Source organism: Phragmites australis, chromosome 20 (assembly GCF_958298935.1).
Source record: "Phragmites australis chromosome 20, lpPhrAust1.1, whole genome shotgun sequence".
In the NCBI taxonomy this organism is placed as follows: Eukaryota; Viridiplantae; Streptophyta; class Magnoliopsida; order Poales; family Poaceae; genus Phragmites; species Phragmites australis.
The window spans coordinates 3806297-3818738 of NC_084940.1; the positions used below are offsets into that span (position 1 = coordinate 3806297).

Consider the following 12442-nt stretch of genomic DNA (forward strand, 5'->3'; position numbering starts at 1 on the left):
GGTGGATCGATATTTGGGCGAGGGTGGACAACAATTTCAGAAAAAGGACTTGACTCCTTGACTCTTCTAGTTTGTTGGAGGCTCTGGCTATCGAGGAACAATATCATCTTCAACAAAATACGTGTCTCCCTCGATTCCCTGGTGGCTCTAATCTAGGGTGACATCACTCAATGGTGTCGTGCCAGTGCGACGAACCTGAGCGTCCTAGAAGAACAGTTGCACACATACAGCTCCGTTTTCTAATGAACGCTTTGTCTACCATCGTTGTTCTAAGGTTCATGCAATTTTTCTTCATGTAAGCTCCGGTATCCGGATATGTCTAAGGTCGTTGTGTACTATACACTTTCTCTTCCTATTTAATATAAAGATACGCAGCTCTTTTATGTATTCGAGAAAAAAAAAGATAATCAGTGCACTGAATCTATTTTTTGCAGTGTTATTACAACACTAGTGTAATTCAATCCAATTGTAGTAGAGTATTTTTTTTTTCCCGGATGCCTGATTGGTTTAAATATACTTACCCTTTAGCTCACAGTGGTTGACACCGGCATTACCTTTCTATTCCAAGGCAAGTCAATACTGGCTGTTAAAGCATGTCTTCACAAAACAAGGTAAAAGGGATGGAAAATAGGATAACCTTTAGCACTTACTATCACAAACGAAAATCTTGTGCACTATTGTTCTTTCCAGCACACTTCACATGCAGTAGTGCATGCTTGCGCAACAGATCATCCCCAAATCACACGCACTGCATGAGAACAGTCCATAGCGACATGCTCATCCTGTTCCCAGCTTCCTGCACGTTGCAAGCTACTATATATACTTTTACAATCATTGCAGCTCCGTGCACCATTGCCGGACTGCATCTCCAGGCCAAGCTCCAACAATGGCGAAGCCATCTTTCCTTTTCCTCCTGTTCGTCATCTCCGTCTGCACGACTCTCGCCCGCATTGATCCGATGCTGGAGAGGTTCGAGCAGTGGATGAGCCGGCATGGCCGCCTGTACGCCGACGCTGGCGAGAAGAATAGGAGGCTTGAGATCTACCGGAGGAACGTCGAGCTCGTTGAGACGTTCAACGCCATGAGCACTGGGTACAAGCTGGCTGACAACAAGTTCGCCGACCTGACGAACGAGGAGTTCAGAGCCAAGATGCTGGGCTTCGGACCTCAGAGCAGAGCCGAGCACATTTCAACTCCGAGCACCATGACTTGTGTTTGTTTTCTCTCTCAAATTATATTATGCGCTTCTAATTAATAATAGCCATGCCATGAACTGTTGCAATTGAAAGTTTTGATGCTACTTCTCTTCCAAGAAAAGATTTCTGATGGTGTATGTGCTTGTGCTGCCATAGGTTGAGAGGGCAATGCCTGAAGAGAACACCGATGATCCACCGAAAAGCGTAGATTGGAGGGCGAAAGGAGCAGTGGCGCCAGTAAAGAACCAAGGGAACTGTGGTGTGTGATAGCACCAGTGAACAATTCCTACACGTAGATTTTACCTGTAAAATCTTCTGATGAAACCTTGCGTTCTGCAGGATCATGCTGGGCGTTCTCTGCCGTTGCGGCCATCGAGGGCATCAACCAGATCAAGAACGGGGAGCTGGTGTCCCTGTCCGAGCAGGAGCTCGTCGACTGCGACGCCGAGGCTGTTGGCTGCGCCGGCGGGTACATGAGCTGGGCCTTCGAGTTCGTCATGAAGAACCGTGGCCTTACAACCGAAGGGAACTACCCTTACCAAGGCACGCGTGTGTCCTTCCATTGACTGCACCAATTCAAGGATACGCTGTGTGTATGTACTTGGCCTTGGTCATGTGCGCACTTGACGTTTGATGGGTTTGCATGCAGGGACGAACGGCGCTTGCCAGACGCCGAAGCTGAAGGAGAGTGCGGTGAGCATCGCCGGGTACCGGAACGTGACGCCCAACAGCGAGCCGGAACTCCTGCGTGCCGCCGCGGCGCAGCCGGTGTCCGTGGCCGTGGACGCCGGCAGCTTCATGTGGCAGCTCTACGGCGGCGGGGTGTTCACGGGGCCGTGCAGCGCCGACCTGAACCACGGCGTCACGGTGGTGGGGTACGGCGAGACCGGGGCGGACGCGGACGGGGACGGTGGCGGGGAGCCGGGGCAGAAGTACTGGATCGTCAAGAACTCGTGGGGGCCCGAGTGGGGCGTGGACGGGTACGTCCTCCTGCAGCGCGACGCCGGCGTCGCGTCCGGCCTGTGCGGCATCGCGCTGCTCCCGAGCTACCCGGTCATGTGAAGCATTTGAACCTTGCTGTGTGTGGTGTGCTTGGCTCGATTGCTGCAGGAATTCGGTAGTTTAGCTAGTGATGTGTGTATCAATGTATCGACCACGGTGACCAGGTGTAGTATTATAACGACATTTATATGGAAGAATTCAGTTATGAAATTGTTGCAGTTTGCATAAAACGTATTCTGTTATTCGATGACTCTGATATGTTATGGTAGCAATTGATAAGATCGCAACAACGCTCAATGTAACCTAAAACGCACAATCTCTTATAAAAAACCTGACAGATTCAATCAGCAGAAGAAATCATAACAGGACTACCCAAATGCCGACCATACATAATGGCGTAGCATGTTTATAAAGTTATATCTTTTCTACTGAAGTACCAAAATACAAAAGTTCTTGCGAACCTACAAGGCCTCCAGCTTCTGAGGGTATTATCGTAGCCAGTTATAAATAATACAGTTGGAAATGTGTTTTCTGGTCAATCAAACAGGCTACAACGAAAATTGCATGATGCAGTACTGCTTCGCAGAAGCCTAATTGTTCACATCATTTCTTCAACAGCTTCCGCAACACATCTTCAGCGCGCTGCTCCATCTTTGGTAAAGCCCAGTCGTGCTGGATGATATCCAGACTATCTTTCTCTGCACCCAAACTCTGGAAATGGCCAATTCAGAAAGGTGACATCTTTCAAGTCCGTGAATAGAATCATTGACATATCATAATTAGGCATTCATAAGATCAAAGATGAAACAACGACCAAAAAACATGTAAACATCATGATTGCTTAGATTCTACTCCAGAAACAAAACTACAACAAATCAATCAAGAATAAAAGACAACCATTCTCATTGGTTTGTCGCTTTTATTCAGGAATATTAATGCTGTATCAGCAAGGGACAAGAATCAGATATTTCAATGAAAACTGGAGAGTGCCATACCATTGCCGGGTTAAATCCAAATCCGCCACCCATCTGCATCATCTTTTGTGCATCATCAGTTGCTGCATGTCATGCACAAATAATAAACTCCCAGGAAAAAAAATCAAGACGACCCATAAATGTTATTACAAATTTTTGTGTTAAAGTGGACCAAAGCGTATATCATACCATTTTCTTCACCAAGGATCAGACCGAATAGACCCCTCAAGCCGAATAAATTGAGGAAGTACCTATCAATAACAGAGAATAATTAAGGCACTTTAGACCTCCTAGTCACTGTATCACCAAGATAATTCCTTGACAAAAAGATAATAATTTTATACATACCATGAACGGCTGCTAACATAGCTCACATCAACAGTGCTCAGGTCAATCCCATTTTGCAACATTCCCCTAAATCGTTGAGTCAATGGAAACGGAATTTTTGCTGAAAAGAAATTGGCAGATATGTGAGTCCAAGGCTGCAACTACATACCGTTGAAGTGTACACATGATGAATGAAACAACATAGGTACATATACGGGCATGGTTACATATCGGAAATCAGTATGTTGAATCCACCGACCTTATTCAATAGTATCAGAAGTTTAATCTTAAAGAATGTACGTTCCTTTCAGAATTTATTGGCAAAAGCTTGTCAACCACAGGACAGTATAAGTTGATTGTGATAGTACAACAACTAAACTACATTTTTCAAATGCAAGTAGAAAATAAGGGAGAACTTCAGCAGATGGACTGGCTCAAGGGATCATATTATCTCCCAAAAATTGCCATACCAATTGGCAAAATATACTTAGAAGTATGTGCACCATCTAGCGAGGCTCTCATTAGTTCTCTGAAATTAGAACAACATATATACAATAGATTTGCAGAGACTTGAAAGGTGCAATTGTACTTCTGTAATTAACAGCGTTGACCTTACGACAACATCAGATAAACATGTGAACATGCACTGGGCAGCTGGCATATAAAAAGAGTATGTATCACAATAGTATACACAACAAAGCACATATGGGCATACCTGCAACAAAACCTGAAAAGAAGAAGTTCACCCATGCAAATGTAAGAGTCTGCAAACAGACAACAAAATATGTTAGTATAAGGTACAGTGCTACGCAATTACTATGGTACTAATAAGTCAATATGCATAGCACTGAACCTGTGGAACTATCATGGACAGATTCTTCTTCATCATGTCCATGGCCATGTTCGGATCTGAAAACATGGCTGCCTGAGCCTTCTGCGCATCTTCCTTCGGAACGTGAAGTAATCCGTTTTCCTACAGTGCACTAGAGATTTTCACCACGGTGTACAACCAAAAAACATGCGTCAATAGTCTAAGCAGGGTGTACAATCATAATAATCAACCATCATCATGTCCAGTCTACCCTGGCAGTTCTACAACTTTGTGGCTTCCGTCGCAATATCTACTGCTTATGTGGACCCTGTTTCACCTAAGGTTTACTGATCCCTGTTCTTTCTTAATTGGGCTTAGTGAACTCAGACACTTCTATAATTCAAGTCGAATTACCTCGTTGGTGTAATAAACCTTGCGCGCCTTGAAGGCCTTGGCCGGAATGAACTGCGCGTTAGTCCTCAGGTTCCTCGCCCTGATGACCACCTGCCTGCGGAGAAGCAAAAGACTCACGTTAGCTAGTATATCAACAGCTGAACTCCAACAACAGCAACCTTAGCCCCCGCTACACTCGCAGATGCAAATTTATCGAGAATTTAAGCCCCAGGAGGTGGTTCCTGGATCCAGATCGCTCGATCGGATCAAGCGAATCGGAGAACAAGCAGATCGGAAAGGAGTTGGAGGCCGGAGGACGAGTAGAGTACTGACCCCTCCTTGACGAGCTTGGGATCAGGGGAGGGTGACACCGCCGGGGAGCGCATGAGCTTGGAGACGAAGTAGCGGAGCACGCCGATGAGGACCATCACCACCGAGAGCGGGATCAGGACCCAGTCCCGGATCGCCGTGTCCAGCACCAGCTCCTCTGCCATCGCCGCTGGGAACTGGGACGATAGCTGCGCGGCGGCCGACGGCGTCGGGAGGAGAGGAGCGGAGGGCGAGACCGCGAGAGAGCTCGCCGGGGTGGGTCCGGGTGCGGATCGGTGGGCCGAGACGGAGGACGCGAGGAGTGTTCCTATTCGCCTGCCAGTTGAAGGGGTTATTGGGTCGGGTTCGATTCGTAATCGTTTCTCCATCGGAAATATGCCATTTTGCATTAGTTGGGCCGTTAAAAATAGGCCCATTGTACAAGACACCAAGAATTAAAAAAAAGGAAAGTCCATTTCACCTCTCAACTATTATCCGAGTCCCTTTTTCTCCCTTTAATGGCAAAACTAGATATTGTTGCTCTCTCAACTATCTAAACCAAAAAAAATCCATCCCTGCGTGGTTTTGTCTTACGTGGCATACGTGCGGTAGTGACTGCCCACATGTCAGATGACACATGACATGGGTTATTGTATAAGAAGACATTCCAGTCACTGCTGAGCAATCGAACAAAAGGCCTTCTCCTACGGCGCTGCAGCACGGGAGCTCGAAGAAGTAGTTGGTGATGGCTCCTTCGAGATCGCCGGTGAGGAAGGGCTCGAGGTCGAAGGGAGATGACGTAGACGGGGTCGCCACACGGCTGTGAACTCATGGAGGGGCTCACCATCGGCTGCGACCTGTGAGGTGACGATGGCGCTTGGATGGTCAACGACGACGTCGAATCGTGGTGTGGGAGCACTATGGAGAAGGGGGCCGTGAGTGGTCTCGACCTGGCTAGAGACGACGCAAGGAGGTGTGGCAATGGAGGAACTGGCGTGGGTGACGGTCCGTCGGAGTTGGGAAAGATGATCTTTGGCAACAGCGATTTGACGGTGGAAAGAGAGCGAGCGAGCGAGAGAGAGAGAGAGAGAGAGAGAGAGAGAGAGAGAGAGAGAGTAGTGGGTGGGTGGAGAAATGGGTGCGGCGATGCCGGAGGCGCCCATCGGTGGAGTGAGGTCGATATGGAGCCGATTCTTCCCCAACATCGATCGTGTGAACCGATGTGCCGCCGCCACGAAATATGTCATCCTCGATGAGCTACTCGTCGATTCAACATGTCCACATCTCCCTAGCTCCCTCTTTCATCTTCCTGACCCCTCTCTTGCTCGTCTTGTCAATGGATAGGCCAAATTCATTGATCTCTGACCCACCGAGCTTTGCTGACCTTCGCTTCTAAAAGCTCAATGCCGATCGGCCGTTGCAGAGAATCTCCATCACAACCGAGGGCTTAGTGAGCTTCACCGCCCCACTAGTGCTTGCACGCCCTTCCCAGTCCCCCCTCTCCCTTGGTAGCTCACCAGCACCGATGGCCAAGGAGTGCTGTCACTTGAGCTTGTCGGTGGTCTGCCTCCGGTCATCTCCAACGAGTGCACGTATCATGGATGAGTTCGTAAAGTCACCTTGGAGCTACTAGTGTAGAACTTGACCCAGGCCACACTGTCATTTGTCGCTAGCAACCTTGGCCAGAGCCACCGGTAAGCTTCTACCTCTAGGCAGCTGATGAGGACTGCACCTAGTACCTCAAGAAGGAGGAGATTATGGTTGTGTTGGCCGCAATTCCTACTCAAGGCGATGCACGCCATCCTCATTGTGCGTGTGCCATGCCCGCGCGCATCGACGCTGCAGCCAGCGACGACGGCGGTGACTTGGATGCCATGTCAACGCCACCTAAGACAAAAACCAGGGATAAAACCTCGCGGGGAGGAAAAAATTCTGGTTTAGATAGTTGAGGGAACAACAATATCCGGTTTTGCGTTTGAGGGGGGGGGGGACAGACTTAGACAATAGTTGAGGGAGGCAAAATAGACTTTTAAAAAAAAAGAAAAAGAAAAAATGTCCAACTTTGGTAGCTCCACTCTTTCGTGGCTTTATTTTTCATCCCTCAACTCTTATACTTCTGAAAAAGAAAAAAGGAGTATTTGTTAAGTTTGGTAGCTTATCTTCTGAAACCATTCAACATCAAACCTTTAGTTTATTTTCATGGTAGTTTTACACACGTGGTCATAATGGCGAGGATCCTATATGGTGTCGAGCATCAGCATGGTTTTGCACATGGTCATGCTGATGTGTGCTCTGATGGGGAATTTTGATGTGTGATTCGACATAGTTCGTATGAATTGGAAAAGTCCTAGGAGTTTTGTTCTCACCGGATGGTCCGGTGTTAAATATGTTACACACATCGGATAATGAACAGTGCATACAGATAGAGGCAATTTTGCCTCATCGGATGATCCGGTGTTCGACAGATTTGGTTCTAAATAGAAAATTTTGAAGGCATCAGATAGTCCGGTGATGAAGAGTACAACAGACAAATAGACCAGATAATAAACAGTACAAAGAGGCAGACGAAACTCAAGCCATCAGATGGTCCGGTGATGAAGTCTTGTGTACACTGGAGCATATTTTTCAGAGAAGATTGCATTTGGCTCTGAGGAGATGTATTAAATCCTAAGCATGCTAAATATCAAGGAGTCGCCTATTGTTAATACATTTAACAACAAGTATTCCTAGGGTGATATGTATTCTGGATGATGACATGTAAAGCATGGCAGTATTGATAGGATTAACTACTACAAGTAGTTTGAAAAAAACGCAATATATATCACATGCAATAGTAAGTTTGGTTTTAGTTTGATCATGCATATTATTTAAAAACATAGGTTCAGTATGATCAAGGAGATAGAACTTGCCTTCATGAAGGGTCAATTCAAGTTTGGTCTTGTCGTTCATATCTTTTGAGTTCTTCTTCATCGTTGGACCTTGCCTTCAGTTCCTTCCTCGCGTTCTTGCTTAAAACCTTGACTTCGAGTCTACGCAGATTAACGATAAAAAACGCACAACGACTAAGCAAATGAACACCAGAATAAAAACAAGAAATACCAAAACGAAAGAAAAACGACGGAGAAAACAACGAAAGCTAAACCTAGCGAAAAGACAATCGGCAACTCTAATCAATACGTAACTAATACACAGAGAAAACGAGATAGTCTAGTGAAGTTAGGCTAGGCTATTAACTTAGTTGTTTTATCAACATAAGAGAAAATCTAAACAAATCACTATTAACTAGGTGAACATTTATTAGATTAACTGCCAGAAGGCGACAGCTAGAGATTCTACGTGTAGGTGAGTGCACGTGTACTGACATAAACGTACATGTAATACTTATGTTTATATGTATGTGAGCATGTATACATATATATACATAAGTATAACTCTAGACGATTATCTGTGCTTAAGTGTAGAGATTAATTATTCTAATCTATAGCACTAAATATGGTTATTTAGCAACTAATCTTAATTACTTAGTGTTGTTTAATTACCACACTAATTAAGTTATATTTTATTGTCATCATAAGAATATTTATATAATTAATTAATTAGGTTAAACTATTCTTTAAAACTAATTAATTAATTATTAAAAAGGATATTCAATTAATTAATTACTAACGTTAAATTATTCTACCATATTCTAATGACTAATGTCTATTTATCTATCATTTACATGGGTTAATTGATTACCTTAATTGAGCTAAGATTAATTGTAATCAATCACATGAAATAACAATATACTGCAACCTTTAATTAAACGATTAATCTAAAAACTATCCTTTAAATCGCATGATGATTAATCTACACTTAAGCTAGACTAATATAAGAAATTTATACATGATTATATCCTAAATATATTTATGAAATTATCTAACTCATTTATTTATAAAAAGACGAGATCTAAATCTAGATTAAATGCTGCGACACGAATTAATTATTAAACGAGAAAATTAAATAAACTCCAAAAATTACAAGATTTGGCAGGGATGAAGATTATGATTTTATAGGAATATTGGCGAAAGAATCGCCGAAATCGGAGTTGAATTGGAAGAGATATGGCTATCAGAAGATTTAGTAAAAAGGAAAACCTGAAAATAGAAAATGGGTACTATTTCATGGACTCTGTCTACGGGATTTGTGAACCATGATCGGCTCTGAGGGTGGTTCACCATAGACCGGATTTGTGGACTTGGTCTATGGCTTTTGGTGGACCGGATTTGTCTTGGGTGGCTGGTCCACCATGGACCGGTCCCTTGGACACACCGGTTTGACGGTGGCCTACTGAAAGTGTCTAGAGGGGGGGTGAATAGGTTTTTCTGAAAATTAAAACTAAAAATAGCAGATTAAAACTGCCGGATATTCCGGTGAAGGCCGGATACTCCGGTATGGTCCGGAGTATCTGGTCTAGTCAGGAGTCTCCGGCTTAAATGGGAATTTCAGAATAAATGTGAATTAAAGATAACAGCTAGAGTCTAAGGTTTACACTAGGTCTACTAGATATCACAGAACTAAAATAACACTTAACACTAGCAAGATTGTCACTAGAGCAATTTATATGACAAGTCACAAAATTCACACGATAAAGTAAATTGCACAAATAAGAACACGTGAAGTTATCCCGGAGTTCGGCCACCTCACAAAGAAGTGTCTATGTCTCTGTTGAGAAGCTCACAAAGAGCCAGGTCTTTTCCAACCCTATCCTCTTCTAGCTATCACCAAGATCAAGCTAAAAATTCTTACTCAATTCGAAGATATTTACAAACTACCCGAGGCACACCACAAGTTTTGGGTGCTCTACGGGTGACTCCTTTCCTTCTAGAAGCTCAAAGCTTCAAGAGAGATGATTGCAGTAGATGCTCGATGAAGAACTCAATTGCTCAAGTGGCTTGTATTCTCTCCAAACACAAACTCTCAAAAATTTGCAAACTTTGCACTAGATGTGGTTGGAGGGTCTTTGAATGCTCTTAAAGTGCTCAAGAGGTCTCAAGTTTACCAGCCACAGCAAGCTCTAAATGCCATGGGGAGTGGGGGCATTTATAGCTCTCTCTCAAAAACTAGCCACTACTGTTTTGTCAGAACTTACCGGAGTATCCGGCCCTAAATCCAAAAACGGCGTCAGAACGGTCACAGAACATGTCAGAACTAGCCGTTACAGTTCTTTTAAATTACCGGAGTCTCCGGTGAACACCGGAGTCTCTGATCCTGACAGTCCTTTCAAAAATGTTAAGTCCGGAGAAGGCGAGGGACCCCTCTTGCGCTTCTTCTCCTCCTGGTGGTTCTTGATCTTGAACTCCACCATGAGCGAGGTGCTCACAAGTTTGTTGAAATCGGCGAACTCGTGCGCCGACAACCGGTCTTGCATCTTCGAATTGAGACCGTTAACGAAGCGGTATTGTTTCCACTCGTCGGTGCTCACTTCATCTTGAGCATATTGTGCAAGGTGGTTGAACACCTGCACATATTTCATCACCGATCGGTCTCCCTGCTTGAGGTCCATGAACTCCCGTCGCTTGATCTCCATAAGACCCTTGGGAATGTGGAAATCCCGGAATGCCTGGCGGAACTCCGCCCAAGGCACCCGATGATTGGTGGGGTGCATGGCCAAGTAGTTGGACCACCACGCGCCCGCCGAGCCCTGAAGTTGATGGGCGGCGTAGAGCGCCTTCTCGTGATCCTCGCATCTGAGGAGAGCAAGTTTCTGCTCGATCGTCTGGAGCCAGTGATCGGCATCTAGAGTATCCTCAGCCCGCGAGAAAATCGGCGACTGAGTCCTCAGGAAATCTGAGAAATCATCTCGGCGCCCGGCTCCACCCCCTCCATGAGGAGCCGTGTTGCGCACGAGAGCCTCCAGAAGCGCCTGATTAGTCTGGCGGTTCTGCTCAATCTGCATGAGCACCTCCGCCATGCTTGGTGGTGGAGGTGGCGGATGGTTGTTCTCATTAGAACCCTCGGGAGGATCTTCTAAACTGCCACGGGTTCTCATCCTATTGTGATAATGAGAAGAAAAAGAGGTGAAGGTTAATTTCCAACATAGGTGAAAAAATCAAACTCCAACTAATGCCATTTTGCTATGTCGGATCTCGCTTACTTGGACCCGTATATTATATATTGATGAAAAAGCATGTTCAAAGGCATGATGCAAAACGAGCAATAAAACATGAAAGTATGCTCGTTTCTGAACTACACGTATCTTTCTCAAATGCATCTCACTCCAATGAGTCTCATATCCACATACGTTATACTTAGGGGCATAATATAGCAAATTTATACATATTGACAGGGAAATGCATAAGTAAACTTTAGTTGGTTGCTTAGTGGGTTTGACACACTTATTAAACAACATTCTAATGGTATTTAGGCTACTTAATTAAACCAAGCTCTGATACCACGCTGTGAGGACCCGTCCAAACAGTATTCAAATTAATCATCAGGCGGATCATTATTCATAATCCAACCTCGACGATTAACCTGAATACCATTCCGGCAGTCCCGACACGTGTTTTGTGCCCAAGGATCAGAACACATGGCTCCAACATAGTGCATCACAACATAGCTTAATAAAGAGCAAGTAATAAACATTTATATTACAAAAGTTAAGCATGCAACTGATTTCAACAGTTTTACAACAAAAGCGAGCTAGGAGGAGACAAAACCCCTCAACTCCTAACCAACAAGAGATCTACGCAGCGGAAGAAAATAAACCATACAACAAAAGGATATGGAGCCACATGCCCTTAGGCTCTATATCAAGAACACCGAGTTCGGAGTAGAATGTGCTACTCCTGCCCGCCACCCTGATCGGCAGGCACAAAGTAGCCAAACACCGCATCTTCCTCGCTGACCTGTGAACCTGCATCAACTTAAGGGCAGCACCCTGAGTACGAAGGTACTCGCAAGTCTTACACAATATGGGTATATAATATCCCGACTCCAAGGATTATGCATTGAGCTGTTAGCAAGAGTAGGCCACAAGGTTAAGTAAAACATATACGGTAAGCAACCTAGACATATGTGTGAGCAACTAACTTAACCAACATATATGAAATTACCCTGCAACTACCAACTGATCATATGAAACTGAAACCACATTAGTGTCAATGTATAACAAGTACAATCTCGACCACCTCCCACATATTCGAACCACAACCACATCTCCGAACCATACAACCGAATCAACCACGAGAACTCTACGACCGGGTGCAAATGAAACAATAGCATGCTTATGACCGAGAGCACAGCAGTTCGAACTGTTTATACACCCTGTAGGGGGATACTCCTGGACCCACACGACTCGGGGACCATACGGCTTGTGCCACCCGCTAAAGTGCACACAAGGGGGTACCCGTGTCAACCTTTTCCAACCAGCCCCAACCGTGTGCGAC

The 12442-nt window shown here is 44.9% G+C and overlaps 2 protein-coding genes across 2 annotated transcripts; one reads left to right on the forward strand and one right to left on the reverse strand.

Moving 5' to 3' along the window:
* The first annotated feature begins 551 nt into the window (after positions 1–551).
* On the forward strand, positions 552–2450 carry LOC133902056 (ervatamin-B-like). The gene is made up of 4 exons (XM_062343634.1): positions 552–1213; positions 1353–1455; positions 1536–1739; positions 1846–2450. The coding sequence occupies exons 1-4, from the start codon at positions 887–889 to the stop codon at positions 2256–2258; spliced, it is 1047 nt and encodes a 348-aa protein (XP_062199618.1). The 5' UTR covers positions 552–886; the 3' UTR covers positions 2259–2450.
* A 117-nt stretch (positions 2451–2567) lies between these two features.
* Positions 2568–5346, reverse strand: LOC133902057 (uncharacterized). Its single transcript, XM_062343635.1, has 8 exons — positions 5037–5346; positions 4725–4818; positions 4353–4472; positions 4215–4263; positions 3521–3620; positions 3362–3423; positions 3194–3255; positions 2568–2909 (listed from the first exon to the last, which is right to left on the reverse strand). Exons 1-8 carry the CDS (start codon positions 5195–5197, stop codon positions 2802–2804), a joined length of 756 nt encoding a protein of 251 aa, XP_062199619.1. The 5' UTR covers positions 5198–5346; the 3' UTR covers positions 2568–2801.
* Positions 5347–12442: the final 7096 nt, after the last annotated feature.